This window comes from Mugil cephalus, chromosome 12 (genome assembly GCF_022458985.1).
Source record: "Mugil cephalus isolate CIBA_MC_2020 chromosome 12, CIBA_Mcephalus_1.1, whole genome shotgun sequence".
NCBI classification, from domain to species: Eukaryota; Metazoa; Chordata; class Actinopteri; order Mugiliformes; family Mugilidae; genus Mugil; species Mugil cephalus.
In genome coordinates, this window is record NC_061781.1 from 17,057,663 (window position 1) to 17,084,616 (window position 26,954).

The following is a 26,954-nucleotide window of genomic DNA, read 5'->3' on the forward strand; positions in this document are numbered from 1 at the left end:
CCAAATAGGACACATCTACAGTAACTTAAAGGCGGGAAAAATTAAATAAAGTTTTCTTTTTTCTACGTTTTGTAACCTGGGAAGCGATAACACATTCACCAAATGTGACGGACTATGGATGCAGAGTCCCGTTATTTTTCCACTTTAGAGAAGAATTGACAGGAGATTTACTTGAACTTTTTTCTTTTTTTTCCTTTCTTTTTTTTTGTCAGCATTACACGACATAACCTTACAGAAGAACATGGATGCCTATTTGCAAAATGAGACGGCTGTGAACCCCGATTGCGTCGAAGCGCACGCTGATGCGCCTCAGAACGGAACCGGCAACTGGAGCTTGGAGACATCAAACGTCAACTGTGGAAACGCGTCCACACTCCTCATACCTCGGCGTATGAGGCGGATAGGTGAGCCGGCACACAGACAACTCAACGCATCCTCACAATTAAAGCTGCAACCGTGGTCTGATTTTGTTTAGTGTATTTTGTAAATAACTGTTCTGATGATGAGCCCATGCTTTTTACAGTGAAGCCAATATATAGTGTGTCTCACCTTCTATAAAATGTCAAGATTTTGTTTTCAAATTGTGGGTTTATTGGGATATTTGGATGAGATGAATTCAAAGTGAGCAGGGACTTGTGTGACTTGTTGCTTGCAATCAAAAACTGAACTGAAAACCACAATTTTAACTGTCAATCTAAAGGCTTGGCACCAGGGGAAGAGACTGACTAAACATTACATCTGCAATCTATTCAGTCTCTGTGACAGTGGCTTTAGGAAAATAGGACTATGTTATGATACGCTGGGCTGCCAGACAAAGCTGAGTTTGTTAGGTATTCATGAAGCTGCGGTGAAATACGGACACATCCGAGCAAACAAACCAAGTCATGTACAATCCTGGCCAAACAGGGGATTTATTCATAAATACATTTGGTCTGGTCCCAACGGTCACACTGCTCCATTCTGCTGTCTGTGTATTTTCAATGCATTTCCAGGCACTTTAAGCAGATTGGGGGCTCTGAGGACAGACCGTGTTTTTAAGTACAGATTTGTGGAAAGGCCATATTCATGATTTCCGGTGATATTTATAGAACTGACTTGACTGAACTTGAACTCATGAAAAAGGAAGGACTTCACATGCGTCATCGCTCGCAATTTCCATTTCATTTCCCCCCATCTCCAACGGCTACGTTATCAATCAACACTTGCTATTTTCTCCCACCTTCATCTTTTAGCAGCTGTTAATCAGTTTCTTCACATGCTGATGAGGTGTGTGTTCTACGCGTGCCTCCGGGCCCTTACAAAGACCCGCCACGAGGCTTGTTATTTCGCCATTAAGTGTTGACTGGTAAATATTACAAATCGGAGATATGAGCTTTTGTAATGCTCACACTTTGTTTTAAGTGATTTCACTCCTCCTCGGTCATTCCCGCCAATAAATGACATCCTCTACACCTGCTGGTGATAAGTAATTTCAAGCACTCAAGCATGAGTACCGTAATTACACTGAGCTAAGTCAGTACACTGCAATTTCCAAAGGAGCCATCTGACATGTGCAGATCACAAACAAGGTGCCTCACGTCTGGTGAGAATTGCAGCTCTTTTTTTTTTTTTTTTATGCACCAAGCAAAGTAACACAATGTGGAACTCCTTCCCAGTCAATTTTTTTGTTTGTTTGTTTGTTTTTTTACTTCTCTCATCCTTCAACATGACTTCCGTCTGAGATTGCCGCCTAAAATTAAATAATTACCAGCTCTGACCTTGTACAGCTGCTGTCATCATCATCATTCACTCCATCACTTCCTAAATTGATTACTTCTCTCACCACCCTCGCTCACTCCCCACCCCCCCCCCCCCCCCCCCCCCCCCTCCCACCCCCACACACCCGCTGTCCGTCACACCGCTTCACCGTGTTCACGATGCAGATTGAGTTGTGTTGCAGTCAGACCCTCGCTGGGACGTAGACCACGCCGCGTCCTAACCACATATTGGAATTTAACAAACTGTTTATTTCTTTCTAAATTGTATTTTCCTGATCGGGCATACGGGTATTTTGTTGGGTGTAAGACCGGTGGAGAATGCAAGTACACAAAAATCAAGCACAAATCACGCGCTGACTGTTGTGGCGAGTGTTCTTTGCTGTGGTTTGTTGGGGGGAGTAGCACCAGCAGAAAAAGACGTCAGTAGAATCAACAAATTGATCAGGATGTGATTGGTAGGGAGTTGGAGTCTTTTGTCTCGGTGAGGGACAGGAGGACACTGGATAAACTGCTCTCCATTATGGACTGTTCATCCCATCCACTTAACCAAACACTAGAGGGGCAGAGCTCCCATAGTGAACGCTACAGGACTAATTTTATACCCTACTCTAGCCAGCTGTACGGCAGCTCACCCTTTTGTAACAATTAAGCTGGTATGACCAATTAATCTCCCTTATTAAAGTCTCATGGAAGCGCCAGATAATGTCACACAGTTCCTTTTTAGTGGTTCAAAACACACAGTGAGTTCCTGATACCTCCGTGAAATATCTCAGTATCTAAACACATCACTGCTTTGTGAGAATTTCACCATGGATACCGGCATCCACCCCTTACACATCTCCCAAATGGGAGCGAACACATCTCCACCCAAGGAGGCAGAACCCTGCTCCCAGCTCCGGAAGGAAACCTATCGCTCGACCACAAACACCTTTCCAAATGTCTTCACACCGGATGCAGCTCAGGTGTTTGTCTCAGACCTGGAACGCAGCCCTGCAGAGTCTCTAAGGGCTTCACGGCACATGGTTTGACACCCTGGTAACAGACTTCACTTATAGCGTTTTTTAAAGGAAGGCAGCTTGCCACGCTACCAGAAACAGGTGAATTTCTTCAAATAAAATCTCATCCAGGAAACTGGCAGGCTGTGATGTCCTTTGTCATAGGTGGTTATTACTTTGGAGAGGATGATGATGAACGGGAGAAGGTCACCTGTCACGGCCGGGATCGCCGCACCGTTTTCAGTCACGGAACGATTTGCTCGCGACAAAAGGCGCCTATTGGATGCTCCACCGCTTACTGCGCATGTTTCACGACCTCCGTCCTCTCCCGTTTATCTCGCTCCACCTTTCTGAGAGGCGAGGCGTTTGCGTCTGCACTGTGGACCCAACAACAAACATGTTTTGAATTCCAGCCGGCGTGACCCACGTCCTCTGTGGATCCCGTGCCGTAGTCTGTCAGTCAACAGAAAGTGGTTTGGCTCATTGCCTCAAACAACTGTTCCGGGGTGCAGCTGGCTTACTGACAAGGCTTAGATGACATTTACCATGTGGGATTAGCCACTAGGTGTGACATTTACCAACACCTAGGTTTTAGGGGAGCAGAACGGAGCTTTTCTCCGATAGTCGCTGTGAAATGGAAAGAGACACACCCTGCATATGTATCAGAGAGTAGCGAGTATAGGGGAAGGTGGGCGGGTTAATTCACAGTCAATATATATCGTCTCACCAAAAAAAAAGAGGAACTCTTAAATATTCATGATAGAATGGGAATGTCATTATTAATTCATTCAGAATTTCACCGCCTCCATTACAGCAGGTCGCTTTAAACTTGAATCCACGTCATGGTTTTGTTGTTTATTTGGGTTCCATTCAATCAGCGTTTTATCAATGATTCTGTTGGGATCATCCCAAACTAAAAATAATGCGTAGGCTCATACAAAAGTAATCGTGGAAGTGTGCCCACCTGCAGAGACTCTGCCTGTTGCTTTCATTGTCATTATGAACATTTCTCTCTGTTTTTACTGTGTTGTCAATGTTTCTAGGCTCTAACCTTTGGGCCTGCAGCGCGCAACGAGCGTAGTGTAGTGGACGTACAAAGACTCCTGGGTCAGAGGCGCATGCATTACGAGGGGTCAAAAGGGTAAAAAGTGATGAAATGTACTTTCATGTACACTTGCATGTGTCTACACACCTGCCCTTTATGTGTGTGTTAACAGAGTTTACAATTAAAATTACCACTAATATATAATTCATTGCTTTGTTGACCTGCATTTGTTCCAAATTGTAAAAAAATGTCATAATTACACACACAAGGGTGTCTAACTTTGTGTGTAATTTAACCAAATAGAGACGCACTACTGAGACATGCATGTAATGGGCTCTAATAAATGGCATTAAAGTAAAGCAGCACACTCCGGCCTATTTTAGATACGTGCAAGCGGAAAACCTCCGGAAGTTGCAGCAAAGCGTTTTTTTCCTCAGACAAAGAGCCTGTGTCTGTGACTCTTTAAACGGAAAAGAGGTTTATTACTAGTTTTATTACTGTAAAACCTCTCCTCTGCGGAGAAAATATCCAGTAAGGTTCAGTGACTCCGAAGTAAGTTAATTAATAAGCTGAATATTTTAAACAAATAATCCCACGGAAGCTCTGTCATCATCTACTTAAATTACTCTACCACGTCATGTGGCGGCATATATCCTGCTTTAGCTTCACAGCACTGAGTTTTAAACCTTTTTCTTGTGTGAAATAATAAGTGTGCCGGCTTGCAACTCTTGTCTGATGCCTCTCCAGACAAGAGGCACATGTGGTGATGCATTAGTAAAAGCTAGTGATCATTAATACATCATTAATTTATGGACAGATCATTATCTAATGATTCATAAATATAGTATCTCTTTGCCTGATGGGATTCCTTGGGAACTACTCAATGTCAGATAGTCATCGTCAAATTGGGACGTCCATTAACGTCCGTCTGTATAGTATTTGCTGCATACTTCAGAAGTGTGTGGGTGGGATTTCATTGCAACTTTTTTTTTTTTTAATGTAAAACTTGCTTTGAGCTGTGAGAATTAATCAAAACAGCGCTGTAAGACACTAAAGTGCCTCTTTGAGAGATGATGCTTAAACCAACTGCAGAGTAAATGATAATTAAACGTGTTCATTACTGCAAGTGACCTCTTTGACACTGCAAGTTTTTTCCATTAGTAATATAAAAAAAAAATAATAGCGGCTCTTAACTTTGTGTGAATGTGGCATTTACGAATTTTATTCATTATCTTTCCCTTCACTTTAATCCATTTTTTTTAAAATAATACATTTATTTTCTCTCAATTTTCCAATTAGTTTGTGCCATCTGTTTTTTATGGAAGAAATCGCTGATTATTATTCAGTGGTTATTAACATTTTGGTATTTAGAAATGAAATGCATGCAGCAATGAAGCGTGTGCTTTGAATCCCCTTCCATTCATTTGCTACATTTACAATCTATTTTTGAATTCATTATGATCAGAGATTCTAACCTAATTGTTTGCATGGACGCTAAATGAAATGGTGAGATATGCTTTCACATACCCTGAAACATCCATCCCAGCATGCCGTTTTGACAACGTGGTGCTTCCAGCCGTGGAGCACTGAATCTGACGTCCCCCTAATTTACTGTCAACTTATGATTGAAACACTCATTGTTTTGCTATTACCATGCTTCTGTACCTCAGAGAGACTGATCACGTCACCTGATGGTTTCCACACATGGCACAAATGTGCCTCAAAAAAAAAATAATTGTATGTTTCACAGAGAGAGACTCGGTCGGATGTGGAATTTCCATGTTTATTTGGTGCTAAGACCGAAAGACCGAAAAATCAAATGTTTTCACCACCTATTTCAGTCTATTTGAAAATGACTTCTCATTGGGCAAATCAGCCGTGACAGAAGTGGATAGGTTAGATGCTTTTGTTCTGATTATTAGTGGAATACCAGTGTCCATGTAAACGGTTTGCAAATTGACTATTTTTCTTCACAGTTTGCCAGCAGGACAACTGACAAGCTCAATGGAAACTAGCAAACAAGCTGGTGAACAAATTGTCACGGAGCCTTTAGCGGCTAGATATTTCCTTTAGGACGGGGGTTTTCAACGTTTTTCAGGCCGAGGAGCTTCAAACTGATGGAGAGATTAAGTAGGGACCCCCCTACCTATTATATGTGTTCTATATAAAACTAGACCTAATGCTATTTATAAATATACATTATCATTATTATTATTTTGCATTCAGTATTAAGCTAGCCCTTATCTCTTTACTAAAATATGTTGGATTTGTGTTAAGGTGTATTTAAAGAAATTTAAATTTGTGGGGGAACTTAAAATACATATAAAAAATGTCTAATCAACCAAAGATTTTGCGACACCCTTGCAGTACCTCCACTTACCCCCTAGGGGTCGTGGACCCCCTGTTGAAGACCTATGCTTTAGGAAATAGTACAGACCACAAGTTGAGTAAAAACAAAGCAGTCCACTAACAAATGATGATAATGATGCTCTATAGTGGTTTACTTCGTTTTTAGGAAAGGGTAAAAAGAACCACAAGACTTCACAAATCCAAAAGTCTAACTGCAGACCTGCCCGTGTTTATTACACCACAACTCTGTCAAGATGAAAAGGTTCTGGTGAAGCCTGGGCAGTAAGTCAACAATGTTAATTCCAGGACTTAAACTATCCTGCGTAACACTGTACTTTCATCTGGGGCAGTGATACAGTCGACCACAGTGCCAGAGCGCTCTCTTTATGCAGCAGAGTTATTAGTCCCGCCTGCACGCTGGTCAGTGAGTGCAGCATTGGTAAGCAAGGTGGACGATGCGAATGCCTCCGCTCTATGCTGATGAGAAGCAGCTATTGGAAATGCTGGCCTGGAGGAACTGGGGAATGTGCTCAGGGAGTTATCAGCGAGCACACAGGCGAGCTAATTGGGCAGAAGCCAGTGTAACATATTTCATTAGGCGAGAGAGAGGGGGGGAGGCAGTAATGAAGGCGGAGTGTTGCTTCCCCTCTCTATCACTCTCTCCTTCTTGCCAATCACGCATCTGCCCATTTTCATTACACATGCATGTGCACACATGTGCTCACAAAAATTTTAACCGTTTTCGTCGGCGAGAACGCCTCGAAACGCAAATACGGTGGAGAAACCCCGACGTTGTGTTAGAAGCACACACCAACCACGTTAAAGCTTACTGCTTTTATTTGCATAGATGTTTGTGAGACAGATGGTGAAGCCACATGTCATCAGATGCAATGCTGACAGAGAGATGGGAGAGACAGCAAAAGACTTACTGACTTGTACTGACCAAGCTGAACCTGAATCCAGCGCTGAGACCACAAGCGATTCAAAAACCTTTCAGCGGAAAGGTGACTGCCTGGAGAAGAGCACACTAAATCAATTTGGTGACATATCCTTCCTACGTTTATTCGCGAGCCGCATAAATGCATTCTGAGAAAGTTGTTTAATGTGCCTCTTAACTACTATCACTTGTGCAGCAGTGTTCAGATTGCAGAGCTCCATCTGAACATTAATGGTTCTTTCTGATAAGCGGGCAGATAAGTGGAGCTCGGATTATGCAGCCCAGCCAGCTGTGCACAACACACTGTACAGTAAATCAATATGTGTTAGGTTGAGGTTTGCTTTAATAAGATGTGGCGCCGGCCAAGGGGAAAGAATTTTTAATTCCATTTAGATTTAATGATCCTTGAGGAATGATGAGCTAAAAAATGGAAGTCGATGATGTCGTATTTATCCCGATTCTTAACAAACGTAACCTTTCAAAAGCCTGTGCTTTCTTTCATGCATTTCATCTTTCCCAATGAAAAACTCTTTTTTTTCTTTCTTTTTTTATTGAAATTGGAAAGAGGGAAGTTGGACAGCGAAGAAAGGAAAAGAAGGCAATCTGCAGAAAGACTTGTGAAATGGAAAAGGATAAAGATCATGAAGAGATTTCTGAATGTTCAAAATAGCCCCACTGAAAAAGAGCTTCGGTGATTGAAAAGGAAAGAGACGAAATTCGTTTGAGATAACAATGAATGCACTTACTGGTTTCTCAGTGAGCATTTGCGGATTTTCGTTAATGTAATTTAGAGCCTTTGAGGAACTGTCGATTCAGTCGTATACTTCCAGGGATTACGGCTTGACCGTGTTTAGTTGCACACGCCTGGGGCTTATGTGTGCGATGTGATTTGTGTCCTGCAGATGTGACACACATGGGTACCTTTAATCCTTAGGCTATAGACACAGCAGGTAACCTGTTAAATGAGTGTTGTGTCTAGGCAGGTGGGTGAGTTGAAGATAAGGGAAAGAGTAGACGATGTGGTCTTTACAGGATGTGATCCAGTGAAGCTGCTAATGACTGAGAGCATGGGGACACTTTGGGTTGCAGCATTTTCGCACTTTACTTACTTTTCTTTACTCTCTTTTGTTTTGACGCCTGCATTTTGGAAAATGTTGGCATCTTAATTGGGGGAACTGAAAAAGGCTTGCAACAATGAAGGCATTTAACGGGCCTTTTCTCCTGCTTTGAAAGCAATTTATTTGAGTCTGTGCATCATGTCCAGATGTTCTTCAGATAAAGAGGAAGAGATTTGTTGCCATTTATTGTGCAGCTGCCACGGGCAATAGTGAATTAGTGAAGGCTTTTAAACGGTTCCACATTAGGAATGCTTAATATATGTGGTCGAGGAAATCCTAATGGCAACAGTTGTAGCTATGGGTCCATCAGCTGGTTCTGACAACCAACATGAGAACCCCTAACTTTGTATTTTTGTTTTGGCAGACACAGACAAGATATCTAGTTAAGATGATCTATAAAAAGCTTAGAATGATTTTTATTTGTTAGACGTAAACAGGAAAACTAATTGACAAATGGACTGTGTTAATGCAAGTTTATTTCCTGTTGAACTATGAGAATCATTCAGCACTGATTAAAATTATTTGTCTGTCAGTAATGTTATCTATATGATAATCTGTTTTGAGTGTTAGACCTTTGGAGTGAGGATGTTCAGTCTGGCCATCATTTCCTGACACAGAAATATTGGTTTCAGGTTTAAGATAAATGAACTTTACATCAGGATCAAGATTAATAAAGGTAATTAAGGCATTTGGTTGCAATGGTCAATTGCAAGGGGAGGGATTATGTGGATGAATATTACATAATTTAGATTCTGGCGACATGCTCAGCGCCTGCTTGTGTTTTACGCTCTGGATAAGGGTTAGCTAGTGGTCATTATGTTTACCATACGGATAACGTCTCTATCAGATCTGAATGCAAGTCAGTTTTATGTCCCCTGAAATAAAGGGAGCTTGACTGTGTGTGTGTGTGTGTGTGCATGTGTTCTTGTTAAGACTTGGCTTAAGGGTAAAGATTACAGGTCATGTTTAGGGTCAGGGTTAGAATAAGAGTTTAAGTCACTTAGTTAAGATGGCTAGGGTTATGGTAAAGGGTTAGAGAATGTATAATGTGACAGCAGGATCAGAGTGCCTTCCTTTGACGGTTTACTGGCTTTAGCTAGCTGGGTGGAGACCGGAAAGCGACCACTGTTTCTGAACGATGAAGCCCAAGCGAAAGTGTAAAAAATTGCAGTTCATCGAGTGGCCACTTGAGGCCGGCTCCATAAGGGAGTAAATCCCATAGATCCTCATGTTAAAAAGTCCAATTTTACAGTGATATTAAACATGTTTACAGATAAAAAGGTTTTAGTCTCAATAGGTTATTTCACTATGCATGACAATTGTGCTAACTCATTCCTTTGTTTTTTATTAAGGTTTGAAATTATTAAGGGTATAATCAAGGGTGTTCCTGCTTTGAGTGACAGGCCTTAGCCTGAGCTAACAGGTAGCAGAGAGTTTCTTTGGGGGGTGTCTCAACGCCCAGACTGCTTTAGCCCGGCCCCAATGTGACCCCTATTTCCACATTCGGAGTTTACTTTTGCGGGCGGAGTAAAGCTCATCCAACATGGCGACCGTGGGCTCTGCCCACTTTGGGGCTTCATTTTCAAGGTTCAGATTCCTATGGGTGAGGTCTCAATGGGTTTGTCCATAGTATATAAACAGTCAATGGTGGAGACCCAGAATTCGCTTGAGGTTTTATATATCCCGTCTGACCTGGGAATGCCTCAGAAAGAGTTGGAATGTGTGGTTGGGAGGAAAGACAACTGGAATTCCTTGCTTACCCTGTTGCCACTCCGACCCAACCACGGGTGGATGAATGGATGGAATATTTGTTTTAAGGCTTAGTGTTCCTTTTATGGTGTTACCATTGATCTGGACGGAAATTGCTACTTCACAAGCTCTGTCCACATTTAACAGTTCAATTGTTGGCCATCACTTTGTAGCTGACAGTTTACGTCATGCACCAAGCCCACTGCTAGCATGATGAATCCACTTGGGAGGAACCAAAGTCAAGGACGGTGTTTCCTTGTGTGGGGAACTCGCGTGTCAGTCAACTTTATCAATCACTCCCGTTGGTTGTTGCCAATAGCTAAGATTCGACCAACTTGCCTCACACCCACTTTCTGTTACCAATGGCAAGTGGGTAACGGCAAAGAGAACATCACAGCATCACGGCTGATGGTTTAATCAAGATTTCTGATCATGCTGTTGTGGTAAGAGTGCAATCACAAGCCTCACCCAGGTTAAGACGGATCAGTTCAAGGGCATATACAGCTTGTTCACACTCAAACACACTGTGGTGCTCCTATGATGGCTGCAGAAAATAAAGTTTGATATAATAGCCGAGTCATCCTTATTGACACGTAAAATGACAAGTGGTTCATTTCGGACGAAGCATTTCTCACTGTAATAACCGCTGTCTGTTTCTGCTCCAGAAGATGGCCACACACTGCTGCTGATCCTGCTCTATTCGCTCATCTTCTTCCTGAGTGTGTTCGGCAACCTGCTGATCATTGTGGTGCTGACGGTCAACAAGCGCATGCGCACTGTGACCAACACCTTCCTGCTGTCGCTGGCCTTCAGTGACCTGATGATGGCCATCTTCTGCATGCCCTTCAACCTCATCCCCAGCATCCTCAAGGACTTCATCTTTGGAGCTGCCATGTGCAAGATAGTGTCCTACCTCATGGGTGAGAGAAGGCCTTGTGAGGGAAAGGGTGGGGATTAATGATTTTTTTAAACATATGAACTATGAAACCTGTGTCCGCAATCACCGGCTTGTTACCCTTTTGTTAAAGACAGTCATGTTTCAGAACAGGTTGAATTAGCTTTCTGTTTGCTTGCGAATGCAATTTCAACAGGAGATTACTTTCTTATAGATATGAGCGATATCCATCTACAGCCTTAAAATGTCATTGGGTCAAACCAAACTGATTTCTGAAGTTGATCTCCTAAATTTTGCTTGTCAGCTAAGCTCACCGAGGTGAATAACCTCGCAATATTAAGGTGTACCTGTGGTAAAGTCTGATATGAAATGCTTTGATATAGCACAGGCATCAGTCTTCTATACAATGTGAGCAATAATCTTTTCCCTATAACCTTTACTTAATAGCAGGAGGATTTTCAGTAGAATTTATCCGCTTTTTATCTGATCTGACTGAATTTTAAACAGCCGTGGCTCAAAGCTTCGGGATGAGCACTTGCAGATGGGAGGTCAGTCACTTTTTGATGGAGGTCAAAAGTACACGGCCGATGGGGATTTCAGTCGCACTAATGTGTGGAAAGACATGTTTGGAATAATTGTCAAAGAAAGAGGTTAGTCAAGATTGTGGTGATTATACAAAATGAAAAAACTCACTAAAGCTCCTTTTAACTTTAAAGAATGTAGCCTTTTGATGTCACCTATGGCCGAGAACAACAGAAGCTGATGAAAGATTTTACATATCTTGTGGCTTTCTCTCTTGGTTTTCTCTCTATGGAACCGTTGAAACTGCAATACTGAACTTTACACAGATTTGTCAACAACTTCAAAAGATAAAGAGTTCCAGAAATGATTGAAACCTTCTCTTTTTGTAGTCTTTTCAGGAAAATAGTCACACTTGAGGCTGACAGTCAGGCTAATCACACACTGCCTTGAGAAGTAATTCACTCGCATTCAATCGAAAACAATAAGAGGACAACTCAATGGGACTTTGCTTTCCTACGACAAACATGCATTGAGATGCAGCCCCTGTATTGTTATATTGCATTAATCCTGCTTAACCTTGCCCTGAACTGTAATAGCCATTGAAACAAGCGCCAATCAGGAAGTTCACAAGTTCTCTGACCTTCTGTCCATCATGTTACAAAAGAAATAGATTACTATTGAACAGCTTGAAATCCAAAGACCATGTGCAGTGATTTTGGTGCAAGATGTGTTTGCGCCTCTACAAGGCTCACAAGTGACTTGGTCATTTTCATTCAAGTAGTTAACATCAAGGTTCATGATTCTGCATAATCGTCAGCCAAAGTAATTCTGTTCTTGTTAGTTCTACTTTTTGCCAAAATGCTCCATTGTCTTAAAACTTGAAGTGGTCCTCATAAAGATAATTGTACAACTGCACAGTCAGAACATTAAACTCACAAAGTTATAGACAAAAAGGGATCATTTACTACAAATAAACTCAGATCCTTGGAAACAAAAAAACAAACACTACCCTAAAGCTATGGTGGAAAATAAAAAGCAAACCTGTAAATGTAGGGTGCAGGTAAAGAGACGACTGAACAGGAATAAGAGGCACTTCAGTTAGAAATCATGAAATTAATCAAAAAGATAAATATTACAGTAAATATATAGAATGGAAAATGAAATGAGCCAGCACAGGGAGACTGCGCTGTCTGTGAAAGGGAAGCCATCTGAGAATTGAGGAGAAGAGGTGGATTAAGTTAAGCGCATGGCCTTTGAATAGAGGACAGCCATCATCAGGATGCATTGAGGGAAAGTGGACAAACCCCAGGGAGAGACCTCTGGCTGATTATTCTTTGCTTCAATTGGGTCTGCGCCAAAGCTTCCTTCACAGGTATAGACAACATATTGCACGTCTGGGTTCTGACACACGCACGCACACATATGCAATGTTTGTATTCTCACTGACAACATGGGTAAGAGAGGTAAAGAGTAATTTCCCGTCTTGCGCCGTCAGTAGGGAGATGGTAGATGACATCAGTAGCTCAGGCCAACATGATTTCCTTTACACAAGACTCAGATAACCATCCCCACCTCCTCATCTCGCACTATATTCATTTGCAAGCACGTCTCCACAGACAACTGGGCTTTGTTATGATTGCAGATATTACTTCCACACAACATCAAACTTGTTTTTGTTATTTCTTATTACGGGTCCAGATTCTATTCTGAGCACCGAGTGGTAATAACTTTCCATTCATGAAAGGGAGAGAATAGAAAGCATGTATTTTTTTTTTTGCTTTGTTTTTTTTTACTTACTTTTCAAACAAACTTTTTTGTTTTCCTGCAGGCATATCAGTGAGCATCTCCACATTTAGCCTGGTTGCCATAGCGATTGAGCGCTACAGTGCCATCTGTAACCCCCTGAAGTCACGGGTGTGGCAGACCCGTTCCCACGCTTACCGGGTGATTGCTGCTACATGGGTGCTTGCCTTCACCATCATGATCCCCTACCCAATTGTCAGTCACCTGGAGTCTTTTCAGCGTCAAGACAGAACCACAGCTCACATGTGTCGCCACAAGTGGCCCCTTGAGACTGCAGAACAGACCTGGTATGTTCCTTGAGTTATAAAGTGCATATTTTTTCTGCAACGATGATTAAAAAAAATACTTTTTTGTCACTATAAAACAAAATGGTATAATGCTCGCTAACATTCGCTAGCTTTATCGATCATAATATACAGGTTATCCCCAGAGGGGATGTATTTATATAAAGCATTGACTGGAAACCACTTTGTTTTTAGGTACCAGCAAGCACCAACATATGCATATGAGAGGGTGAATCTGGAGAACTCGTGGAACTGTTTTGCAATTTGCAATTTGTCTGTCCAAATTGCTCTTATGCAATCACATCCTTTTCAATAATAGAGCGCAGCATTTTTAATATTATGACATGGCACAATTTAAGTAACGTTGAATAATGTGAAAAACCTTGAATAATGTGCTAACGCTGTAACATAAGCTGCTACAGAAACACACAAGCTGACGAAACTAAGCCTTGACTGAGATTCTACCATTTCTAAGCATGGAGTAAGAGGAAAAACCGCACATCTGAGGTATGCATACACTATAGTCTGACACGTAAGAAGTGGTTGATTTACTGCAAGAGAAGGCTGTTTCTTAGATTAAAGTACACTAATAGTAGGTATTGTATACAATGAATGTTATTTTAATACATAAATGGTCTGTGGATCTGTAAAAATTGTATGTTTAGCTCAGTTCTAAACAACCTCGACATCCCACTCAAATTGAAGGACAAAATCCAGTCACTGTACATAGTTCAGTAACATGATGACTTCATTCGATGCACAGTAAATGATTACTATTTTTAAAGGACCTGTGTGTGAGGTTTAGTGCCACCTGGTGGTGGTATTTCAGACTGCACGACAACTGAATGCCCCACGATTCACCCTAGCTTTCCAAGTCAGTCTGGTTTACGCATGTTTCTAAAAAGTAGGGGTTTCTTAATGCGTGACATGATTAAGCAGTTATGTAGCATTCTAACTTTTTTGTGTTGGTCCGAGTTTCCAGAGTAATGGAGCGCACAACAGCAAATAAAAAGGAACTTTTGCCCTTTTTTGCCATTAGGTAATGCATCATTTTCACCACTCTCCCGGTACTTGCCGTCTGGACAATGTGCTGTTTGTTTCACATAAACTTTAGATGAACCGTGTCTAAGGTGTGTCTGTGTGTGTGTGCTTTTCACAAGGCAAGCCACACTGAAGCATGTTCCATACACTTCCATGTTTGGACCTGGAGTCTGTTTTCAGCGGTCCTCACTCTATGTGTCTATGCTTGAGCGATTTTGTGGAAACATTAGGACAGACGAAGGGAACAGACGGGCTTTCTGGATGTTTTTTTGTTTTGGACATGGAACAGACTGTGGGGTAATTTCAGCCTGCCCCCGTATATATGTGTGTCTTCTGGTTATTTTGTTAGATTATTTGTCTTTGTTTGACCTTTTTTTTTTTTATTTAAATTTTATCTCACAGTTTTGTTCTGTGACTCAAACTTACAATCGACTCTCTGATGTTACACATGAAATATAGAGTATAAATGCCTGCATACAATGTTCCTTTAACAGTGGGATTCCCATACTTTTTTTTTTTTCTTTTAGGTATGTTCTGCTTCTACTTGTACTGTTCGTGATTCCAGGGGTGGTGATGATCGTGGCCTATGGACTGATCTCCAGGGAGCTTTATCGAGGCATCCAGTTTGAGATGGGTCACAAGAAAGACTCTGCTGGTGAGCTCGTCTATACTGCATTTGGAAAATACAAAGAAAATGATAAGATAAATATTTAACTGATGCACTGGTGGGCAGTGTGGTCAAAGAAAATATACTTAGTGAAAAAATTAACAATAGTAACTCCAGAAAAAGTACCAATGTGCAATGTGTAGCCACTGAATTCTTATCAGGATATGGGTCTCATAGCACGTCATTTCAATTTCGTCATGGGGCATTTTGCAACCATTACAGAGAGGAAAAATACCTCAGAATACCAGCCTGCCCATGGTTTGTTTGGTGTGACAAATCTTTGATGGGATGTAATCAGTTCCCAGCAGAATGACCCATATCAACTTTCGACCGCATAAAATATATGGGTGGCTTCCAGGCAAGCATTGTTGTCGTTTCTACAGATTTTGCAGAATGTCTATGAACTCCTGCTCCCAGTGCATCTGGTGCAGCAGGAAAAACAAACAACACATCATTGACATTTTCCGACCCCTTCACTACAGTAGTATATTGACTTGTTATGATTAAAAATAAATGTGTCAGATCAAACTGTTCCCTCTTCTTGACTTTAATCGCGTTTTGATTGCATTCTCATTTCAGTATTAGGAAATTGTGTCTTTCAGTAAATGCCACCACACTTCTCCACAAACGGAGCTCTAAACGTTGGCATTTCAATTTTTTTTCACATTGTTCCCCGGCCTAGAAGAACTGCGTTTTATTCCGAAGTATTTCATTAGCGCTACAATCACAGTAATGTGGGCAGGTTAAGTGAAATGCAACCTTTTGTGCGCATAAAAGAGCGCGCCTGGGTTGATTGCAGAGTGGAGTGTACTTGGCGGGTGCTCCATTAGAGGACGGTATTAGCTGGCAGCTGTGGGCCTGGGCACAACCATCTGTTTGGTTTTAGAATGAAAGAACTTGTCAATTAATGAATAAATAAATAATTACACAAGAGTCAAACAGCATGAGATAGCAAAGCAAACAGGAAATTTGGTGGAAACAAGGGTCAAAGATACTTTAATAAACTTACTGTTTAATTTAATAATCCAGAGCTTTATGATTACTTCTTTTCTACAGTATAAAATACTGATTTCTTGGATTATTAAATTCTGGAGAGATATAAATGTCAGTAATTTATAATCTTCCTTTATGGACTATTACCATGGGAAGCAATCACTGCCTCTGTCCAAAAAGCTGGGCTTGTTGAGTTTAGAGAAGACGTTGACATCACATAGCATAGCTAGCCGTTAATGGAAATTAGTTGCACCAGTTTCTGGTCAAGCAAGTTTCTGATGGGTTATACTCATATGGCCAGATCTAGGTTTTGTGTGTGCAACTCATTGCGTGTGCAAAAAAAACAAACAAACATACAAACTGATTTGCTAACAGCGCACACTAAGGTTTGCGTCTTTCAGATTCATTGAATGAATGTGCAATATGGGGCGTTTACACGCAATTTTGCGTGTGTTGGGTGGAGAAGATGCAAATATATTAACTTAGCATACGCAAAGATTTATCAAACCCGAAAGCAATTTTGCTCACAGAAATTGCGTGTATATTTAATACGTCTCAAAAAGAACCATCTTTCCTAAACCCAACAAGTCCACTTTCCTTTTTGAAATGCTTTTTGTATCTACCATGACCTGGATGACTTCACAGACATACTGCCACTGTCACTTTTCTGACCATTGAGAAGAGCAGCTGCTCTTTAAATGACTGCAGTTCAGTCAAAATAAAATTTGAAGATGGGGAGTCTCAGAGATCAACCATCTACAGGATAAAATATGATCCTCCAGAACAATTTATTTTAAATCCACTGATGGAGAAGTACTGCTAGAGTAGAATTTATTTGAGATGACTCCAAAGCACTTTAGATCCATCTTTGCATCTCGAATCATGTGTTAGATTTTTATTGCGCTAAAATAAATTATACAAACTGCAAGTCTAGTATAAACTGAACTGTGTAAATAATGATTATACTACGATGCAGTGTGACTGCTACTGGCAACAGTGCAGGTTCCTTAGTCTAGTTTTCCCAGTTTTAGTTGCAAAATAATCAGTAGTTTAAAAAGAGATTTTCTGAATGAATGAATGAAACTCCAACCTTAATTAACTCTTTGTGGGATGATACAAATCATGACTGTCATGCCAGAGTCCAGACTTCAGCTAGATTTAAGTTTCTGCATCAGATTTTACCCCCAGAAAGGTAATTACAGGTCACAATGCGTCCCTTGTTGAACATTAATGAACTCCAACTTCAACACGAGTAACATCAATGATAAATCAGGGAGGACAAACCAAGTCTTTGTTTTAGGCAACAAAATGATCAACTTTCAAAACAAGACTTTTTTGTCAGTAATTTGGACATTGATTGTGGACACACTCCTTCAGTATCCTTCAACTGTCTGTGACTTTGTGTTCAGTTCAGTTCAATCAAGTCACATTGTTTGTCAGAAAGAGCCAATTTAAAAAGGTTTAAGTAGCTAAACCCAATCTCAATCAACAGACACAAAGACATAATGTGCAAAGTTTTAAATTGGGGTGTCTACAAGTGGGTCAGTGTGGACCACCCTGGGAATAACGGGTTCTTTTTCTGCGTCCTGCAGTGTCCTGAGGAGCTGATCACTTAAGGTTCACATAAAGAAATCAAATAAGTGATTTTTGAACAGACGAATTGTGTTCAGCAGCAGGTGGTTTTTGCTCTGGCTTTGGGACATCGTTATGAGACGAAGTCAGATCTTCAGCAGTTGAGTCTTTATTTTATTTCTGACATTTAACTCACGCATGCATGTTCTCTCTTCCACCATGCAGATGCGAAGAATGGCCTGACCTCCACTGTGTCCAGCGGCAGCGACGACGGTGACGGCTGCTACGTCAATGTGGTCCAGCGCCCGCACTCGATGGAGATGTCCACCATGGCTGCATCGGGCCGGGCGATGAAGGCGGAAAGACCACGCAGCAACACATCGGAGGCCAAGCTCGAGGCCAAGAAGCGAGTCATCCGCATGCTGGTGGTCATTGTTGTGATGTTCTTTCTCTGCTGGATGCCGCTATACTGTGCCAACACCTGGCGGGCTTTCGATAACATCTCCGCCAATTACACCCTCTCGGGCGTACCGATCGCTTTCATCCATTTGCTGTGCTATACCTCTGCTTGCGTCAACCCACTTATTTACTGCTTCATGAACACCCGCTTCCGCAAAGCTCTGTTTGTCACCTTCTCGTGCTGCGCCGCGCCCTGCCACCGCCGCCGCCGCCGCGGGCTGAGGGACAACGAGGAGGACGTTATGGCAACCGGGGCGTCCATGTCCAAGTTCAGCTACACCACAGTCAGCACGATGGGAGCCTGCTGAGGGAGAAGGATGCAGACGCAATCCAGGAGAGACAGTTACTACGGCAACACGGCCACCCCACATCCTTTTGTTTTTAGGCTGTGATCATAGGAATGGGGAAGAAGTGGAGGAACAGGCCATGTAATGTAGCAGTAGCAAAGCCTCATCCATGACTGTGAGTAAAACACTGTAGAGTTTATCTGAAACCAGTTTTATAGTGTATATATACCTCCGCTGCTTCACTTAAAAAGCACAAAAAACAAGTATACAGTTGTGTCTTGTCATAACTCTTAGTCATTATGTAGCTATTAAAACAGGAAAACCACTAGCGGTTTCATATTGTGGCATCCGTTATCGACGTTCATCTTGCGTTAATGACGGTAACGCAGTTGCCTTGTGCAAGTGCCTGCTTCGTTATATTTGCCTAATATTTGCCGCGTTCATCATCTGCATAATGATCACAGGCAAAACTTAACTGTAAGGGTTTTGAGGCAGTTTTAACAGTCCTTGTATTGTCATGTGTCTGATATGATATAAAAACAACTAAACTGAAAGTAGTGTATATTGCTATGTATGTAAATACTAAAAAAAAAGAAAAAAAGTGTAAAGTGTAATGAAACTTTTTTAAAGCAGCATCTTAACTATGTCATATATCAGATAATAGGCTATAAAAAATGTGACCGTCATGGAGCATACCACACAAAATGTTTTATGACACCAACAACCCACTACAGTGCAGTCATGCCAGTTATACAATTTGCTGAGCAAAAAACTAATTTTATTTAGTTTTTTTTGAGAAGATGATGGAGTGCACCAAATAGTCAGTTCACAGACGCTTTACCTCCAGCACTTAGGTATTAGTTCATGACTCAGCCCCCTGATAAGATCACCGGCAGGCTACAGAGGTTTCAGAGGTCTCTCCTTGGTCTCCCGACCCCTACTCACCTCACACTAATCGTGTTGCAGCATCAGCCCTGGCAGATAAAATTGGCAAATGTCTTTCATGGCAAAGCACAGTGCTGTTAGTTTCACAGCTAATACATGTATTGCTCGCTTTTATAAGATCCTATTAAGGCTTGCATTTGTTAGTTTTTGTAATTTCTTCTATGAACTACTTTAGAGATTTCCATCATGTTGTTGCCTTACCATGTGAGAATAGACATTACCAAGGCAGACAAACTTGACTTGCGCTGAAACCTCAGTCCACGTTACAAAAAAAGTGTAGCAAATGACAATCGACAGAGCCTGACTAGCACAGCAGAAGTCTTGCCAATCAATTAATTTGATACTCGAATTACAATGACACCCCGAGACAACCCTGTCTTCGCCCAGAGAGCCGCATCGTTGACCTTCTCCTCGTGACTCCCACCCCAACATATCTGAAACACAAGAGGCAGCCATTCATCTAGCTGTAGCCGTTGACATTGTTTGAGCTTGACTGCCCTGTGCTGATTACCACGAGGGTGTCAGTGACATCAAACAAGAGTGAGTTAATGGAAAATAGATTATGTTTTTCGAAAACAGAAATGCCCATCTAATTGCACAATCTCGCCGAACCTTGGAAGAGCTTCTCTCTGTGAGCGGTGTTCTCCTGCTGCAGACGGCAGGAATTTATGCATCAGCTAGGAGCACTTCCAGCATCAGAGGACAACTGTAATGCAGCCGTCAGTGCTGCTGTTTATGACTGACACTTGGAAAAGTTTTTTTTTTCTACAGAGTGCTAAGAGACAGTGTCACAGAGGCCAGTTATATATTGCTAACCACTAAATGTCATCCTCTAGATTCAAACATTTAAAGAGTACTCCAGCTCAAACGGGTTATTATGCCCTTGCACACAACCAATTACTGACATATGCCAAAGATTAGTTCCTTAAAGAAAATTAAACATCAATACGAAAGTAGCATTGGTGATGGACAGTTAGAGGCTGATTCATAAATATTTAATAAATTGCGTTCGGAATTACCGAGAATGGAATATAATGGAATTTTCTCATGTTCCACTCCACTCCGCCCTGGAACAAGCCTGATCCACGGAGGCCCCTCCTCTCGACCCAAATTAAAAACACTCTGTTGCCAGACACCACAGGACACCCTCAGAGGGCCCATGTCCATTCTCTGATGAGCCACATCTGGAGCCACAAGAAGAAGCCTACACAATATTAGGAAAGTGGTCATAATGTTATGCCTGTACACTCTGATCGTCAATCCTGCAGAAGCTTTATTGAAACAAGAAATACACTTAAGGGTCTGGTAGGGGCAGAAATATGTTGATATAAATCCCTATTGTCCGTAACGTTGCTATGATGAGGTAGAGGTGTCTGCAGTAATTTGTAAATGCCTTAACTGATAACGATCGCAGCCTCGCGTCCACTTGGGTAATCAATCATCTTCAGCCAAGACAACGAGGTGGCCTTTATGAAGCGCCCCTGATGATGTCTAAACAACTGGGTCCTCTTCATAAAGCCAGCACAAAACTGCGAGGGCTTGATTGATTTCTCCCTTTACCACTCTCAGCTCCCCCCAGTAACAGCTTCTTATTACCGTGTTGACAGTGGCAGCTCTAACCCTGATCATTATACGGGTCCCTCTCTAAGCGATGCGTCGATTTGATTCTCTTCGTGGACGGGCCTTTCCCTGTAAATGAAATTGTCGACATTAGTTACAGCTGATTATTTGCCACCAGATTAACTCCCAAGCAGTGCAGCTGTGCTCGTGCGGACTGCTGCCGCTGAGTGATAAGGACGCCGTCCACAGGTGCTGCGCAGGGAATCTCTGGGGCACAGGAGATGACAGTTTGAGCTGGGTCATAATTGTTTAATGCAAGCAAAGCTGATATTTGAGGAGCAGATGTGCCAGGGCTGGCTCTGCCGGCTCATTCATGATAAATCCGCTGCGCAGGAGTAACATTATTTAAGAAAAGCTTGGTTATCAGAATGGCACATAAAACATCTCGTCTAAATGTCCTGGCAATATGTGAGAGTGCCCAAATGGAAATATTGATTATGTTATATTAATATTACATTCAATTTGCCATTAAGGCAAGATATGTCCGCTTCAAATAGCATGATAAAACTATTACAGCACTTTCAAGGCAAAAATAGGCATCGCTTACAATCTAATCACATGTTAGAACCAGTAAAACAAGCCACATACTTGAATAAATACTCTATTAATGCTTGAGTGTGGAGATTTGATATGAACGACCGTATTAATAATCAAGTGAGGCAGTTTTCTCCTAGAAATTGTTTTGCTGTACATTGGACCTAGTCCAGGGATGAGGGATTAAGTAGACCAAAGGTTCAAATGTTTTTTTGTTGTTTTTTTTTATTGCAAACATGTGCAACAGAAAGATGGCTAACTGCTGTAAACTGCAGCTTGTGTCTGGGATTTCACCTGGGGACTGAGTAGGATCTCGGCCAACTGTGGGAACGTGAAATTTGCGGCCTCGTGATTGGCTCAGCTTCGATAGGGGCGGGGCCTGCTGTGGACAGGAGGGTAAGATTGACAGGTCTCGGCTAGTGTTGTGCTCTGTGTGAACCAGTGAACCTTTGAGGCACATCCTGGTTGAGGCTGGTCGAGTGAAGTGCTGAAAGAAAGATAACATCTTCTGCCTCCATTTATCCCTTTACTAAACAATGTTGGTTTCATGTTAGGGGAGGAAATTAAATATATATATAAAAAAAGTCTGCTCAATCAAGGTTTTTGCGACTCCCCCTGCACTACCTCCGCGAAACCCCCTGTTGAAGACCTCTGTTACATAGTTTTGTAGGTAAAAATTACTGCTTCCTGGATTGCATCAGGTATCGTACCACACAAGAGATGCAGGGAGGCTGGTTATGATGGATGTATTCAGATTTGTTTGTGAGGTTACGTCTGGTTGACACAGACTTTGTCTTATGTCTTTATGTTAGGGAAAGACTGTGCTTCTGCATAAAACGTAGTTACCAAGTTACGGTGTAGTTAACCAGATTGTATCTTTAAAGTTAACTGAGTGCCTAACATAAAGAAGCTTAATTAAGCTGGAGTCATTACTAGCAGACACTGTACTGCTGAAATTGAATATTTCCTTGGAAAACATTTTCCTGTTTCGATCTTCTTTCTGTGGGGTTTTAAATGAAGGTGACCCCACTAAAAGAAAGACAATGGAGTCCTTTCCAGTAGAAGAGTCTGTCTGTCAGTATTTTTTTTCTTTTATTGGTGTGTCACATTAAATGTTACAAATGCACTGGCAAAATAGGGTTAGTGCTCCGGAGTGACTATGTTACGATGGTTTCTTTATATATTTATATATCCAAACAAATTCTATTTGATTTTCGTTCATTTGAGAGTCGCAGTAGTTTACAACCACACGGTAGCACGCCTTTATAGCGTCACTGTGCTTAAAGGGGGGGACTAAAATTGGCTTATACACAAAAGCACCATCATGATTCACTGTTGCGTAGATGATGAATTCCCGGGACTCCTGCAGAAGTATTTGCCCCGGGAATTCATGAAGACAAAAGTGAAAAATGAGCACTGTGACATTCCAGGAACAGTAATAGACAGGATTTGTTATAAAGCATTAACTGTCACTCACATCAGCTGTGTGTGTGGCCCAAAATGTCGAGAGCAAAGTCTACACCAAATAGAAGCAGACGATAAGAGAGAGCCATTGAATATTTGGTTTTTATTTTTAACTGCAAAAACAAATTTGTAGTTAATTAAATTACTAAAGCCAGGCAGTGAAGTCAGGTCTGGCATTTTGGGATAATTGCCATTTTTGCCAGACTGGTAATCCAGCTCTGTCCTTGTAAATACTCGCGCACATTTGCTTCTAAAACGTGGAGCTCATTTCTGTCACAGCAAAGATTTCATTGTCCATTGAAAGAAGGAGCAGAAGAATAAAAAAACAAAAAAACATAGTGCCGCCTTTTTAAGGCTGTCACAGACATCATTGTTGAGGAATCATCAGTCTGAACTAACTGAGTTCTCATGCACATGTGCAGACAGTTGCAGTGGTTTTGTAGTGACAGTGAATTAGTGATTCTGTGCCACCATGTCCATATGATCCACGTGGAACATAAGGGTTAAAGTTGTGTCGTCTGGAGAGTTAAGTACGTGGGTATTGTTGCGTCACTGTCAATGTTTGTCGTACCTAAAGCAGAATTTGGATTAGTGCAATCGCTGTGCTATGAATGTAATGCCGTGTGAAGGCACAAAAGACTCTTTGGAGAACAAAAAAATAAAACAAAAGAAGAAAATATAAACTGCTTAACATCTCTGCCCATACTCTCGGCTCACCTGTAGCATAGTTTATCGATATTCTTAACCGTACTGAAACCAGGTGTTAATCAGATTCAAATTAAATACTCACTCGTGTGTTTAGTGATGTCTTGTAACGGCACGTGGAAATGGAAATGTTGTATTTCTGTGATGTGTAGTCGTGTGCCATGTTTCTACGCAGCTTGACTTGGGGGCAAACAAATACGAAGTGTTAGACGAAGGCACATTTAGATTTACTCAAGTAGTCACAGTTGCCAGGCCACCATTGCCTTAAATGTGTTTTGATTGTACAGTAGCCGTGTGTGTGTGTGTGCGTGTGCGCATGAGCAAGTCCTCCATGCATTTCCCGTGCGTGTACGTGAGTCAACATTGTTTGAGGCGTAAAGAGAACTGGAGATGTGAGCGTCCGCTAGTGTTGCTTCTTCATCCACGGGAGAGCAGAACGGTTAATTCAGGGTTGATATTTTCAGCTGTGCGTTGTTGCAAAGCAGAACTCCTCGTGACGGCTGTCTTTTCTGAATCGGTGACAACTTTGAGAAAACAATCTGTGAAAACGTGTTTAATGTGGTTTTCTTGGCTGCTGTCCACCATGCTGTCTGTGCTGCTCTGACATGGTTAGGCCTTAGGTGTTTGACGTGTGTTGTTTTCCGTTCTGGTTCATGCACTCGATGGAGGAGGTCGAACAGCTCTACCTCCCTTACGATGCCATAGATTTATTGCTATTATGGTTGTCATTATAGACACTATTAATTGTTTTTGACATGGCAGATGTGTTTTCTCTCAGCATGAAGATATTCCAGTTAGCTTTTGTATATTCGAAGCGTGGAAAGTTTTTATGCCGGCTGCTGTGGCTTACTAAACTGGTGATCCTCATGTCTCGACAGATTAACACTTTATGTTTTCCTCTCTGTCTCTCTGTCTGTTTGTGTTTCTTAGACGCACAGTGTTCAATGTTCAACTGCGTGATTATCCAGATGGTAGTAGACGATATTTTTTTTTCTTTGTGAAATGTTATTTAAATCTAATAAAGTCTCTTTGTCAAATTAAACCATTCTCCTCATGTAGTTTTTGTATAAATCTGATGCGGTCCTGCGCATAAAAGCGATTTTTCTGCTTTCTTTGATGAACTTTTTTTTATTTTTTTCCCCGAACAGAAGAACAGCCACGGCTCGCATGAGTCACTCTTGTCTGTGCAGTTTTCCCTTTAAGTCTTAAGTACAAAGCCGCACTGAAACTTGAGATGCTAAAGTGCACAGGCATCGCATCTGACTCTTTCTCCTGCCTGCTTGGTGGTTCCGCTTAGAGTGATCCTAATGGACTCGAAAGAAAATGTATTAGTTATATAGCTCCAGAATAGCCTCTCAAAACACAAACAGGGCATGAGATGTAAATAGATCTATAGCACAAGAGCCCCCAAGCAATAATGGATAATAAAACACACAACAACCGCAGCGAGCGCATTGTGACACATTCTGTAACGACTTCACGCAAAGAGCCGAGCAGGGACGTGCACCTTCAAAATACCCTTCCAGGTGTGGTCTGACATCCAGGGCACCCCAGCGTTGTAAAAGACAACCGAGGATGTGAAGAGGTAGCCCACTGATTGCAAAAATGAATATAATTTAGAGTGTAATGGATGCCTATTGATTAAGGGAGTAGTTGTTATCAATATTGCGTCTCTGACAAGGATTAACGCAGCATGACTAATTCACGAAAGGGCAAGCATTCAGTCCAGAAATCAATTAGGAGGATTTCATCTTCCCTGCTGTTTTCTCATCTGCCGTCTGTCCTTGAGACATGAGTTCCCCTGATATACGAACAAAACAACACGGACGTGAAAAGATGCGGGAGGTGTTTTATGCTCCATACCACCTGAAAAAAAGTATGTGTGTTATCAAATCAATCAAGGCTCATTTGGTGACACAAGGCCAGTAAATTCCAAGGATCGATATACGGCTATAGCACTTACCTCCTGTTGTGCCTCCTCCCTCAGTGTAGTCCAAGCGTGGACAGTCAAAGGCATCACAGACGGCCCCGACCCTCTAACATATCTGCATCAGCGGGAGGTCCATGTTCTATTTGCATGGCATCCAAATTGCACATAATTATAAAACAAAGTGCACATTTTAATGTGCCACGCTGTGTTACAAGAGGAAAAAAGTAAATTGGAATGAAAGATTTCATTTTTTTGTTCTTCATCTGGTTTCACAAATATATTGTACTCACGTACCCACTGGGGTACAGACAAAAATACACCTGAAAGACAGTACTGATTTTCTACATCTTAATTTATCTGATCAGCTCAGAGCTGAGTGCCTTAACAGCATAAATAATAAAGGGAAAAGTGCTTATTAAGTAAAAGCTTTGTGTGCTTCCTCTCAGACTTGTTTGGTCCGGGTGGCGTCAGGTCCTCCTGGAAATTTCTGCAAAAAGTACATGTATCAAAGAAATACATCTTGTATTTTCTTATACTTTGTGCTTATTTAATAACTTTGTGCTTATTTTAAGAATTTTTGTCAAGCGAAACAAGCTTAACCCGTTTTTTTCTTAATACAATAGATGATTCGATTGAATATAAGAATATTTTGCTTTTTTCCTGGACCTGGTGATGGCCAACAGGATTTAATATCTACTATCTAAGTATAGACTAATGACAAAAAAATAAAGAAATCTAAATCCCATCAAAGGGGTTCACAGGGAGTCAAAAACCACGAGAAGGAAGAAAAATAAAGAAACAGAACAACATCTGTCTTTCATCCTCTATTCCACTGAATATAAAGGTGTCTCTTTATCCGTTCATTCTACTTCTCACCCTTCTCTGGATTCCCCTCTCTTTGCTTTGCTTCTTCATCTTTCTCATTTCCGGAACCGAGGCTACAAGAAGTTGAAGATTCCTGAGAAGCACCTTGAGTCCGGCCCATGTGTCACTCAGCCTCGGCGTCTGAAGACCATTACCCATCTACACATTCCACCCCTCTCATCCTTCTCGTCATTCCTGTCATCTCATCAACTTTTATGACATACTACTATAGTGTATTCTGGACATGTTCAGTTCACCTCGGGACCCAATCATACGCATGCACACACCTTCTTACATATCAGTATTTTTCGCACCTGTATATGACTTGATAAGCCCTTCATCCAAGAACATAACTGTAAAAATATCACACTGAGGTCATTGTGTTTGTAGATTCCTTTGGATAGAGAAGCATTTATCAC

The 26,954-nt window shown here is 41.5% G+C and overlaps 1 protein-coding gene across 2 annotated transcripts; it reads left to right on the forward strand.

Annotated features, from left to right (window-relative positions):
* Positions 1-24,783, forward strand: LOC125017247 (cholecystokinin receptor). 2 transcript variants are annotated; one of them, XM_047600147.1, is made up of 5 exons: positions 1-404; positions 10,616-10,870; positions 13,196-13,457; positions 15,023-15,150; positions 17,953-24,783. In XM_047600147.1, the coding sequence occupies exons 1-5, from the start codon at positions 242-244 to the stop codon at positions 18,492-18,494; spliced, it is 1,350 nt and encodes a 449-aa protein (XP_047456103.1). In that variant the 5' UTR covers positions 1-241; the 3' UTR covers positions 18,495-24,783. The 2 variants fall into 2 exon arrangements, with proteins under 2 accessions (XP_047456103.1, XP_047456104.1); XM_047600148.1 differs by having other exon boundaries at positions 10,619-10,870.
* Positions 24,784-26,954: the final 2,171 nt, after the last annotated feature.

Excerpts from the sequence above, each read along its gene's own strand:
- LOC125017247 (XM_047600147.1), top strand. The coding sequence starts at position 242 with ATGGATGCCTATTTGCAAAATGAGACGGCTGTGAACCCCGATTGCGTC. Across the intron at positions 405-10,615 it reads TCGGCGTATGAGGCGGATAG|AAGATGGCCACACACTGCTG; the intron begins GTGAGCCGGCAC and ends TTTCTGCTCCAG. Across the intron at positions 15,151-17,952 it reads TCACAAGAAAGACTCTGCTG|ATGCGAAGAATGGCCTGACC; the intron begins GTGAGCTCGTCT and ends TCCACCATGCAG.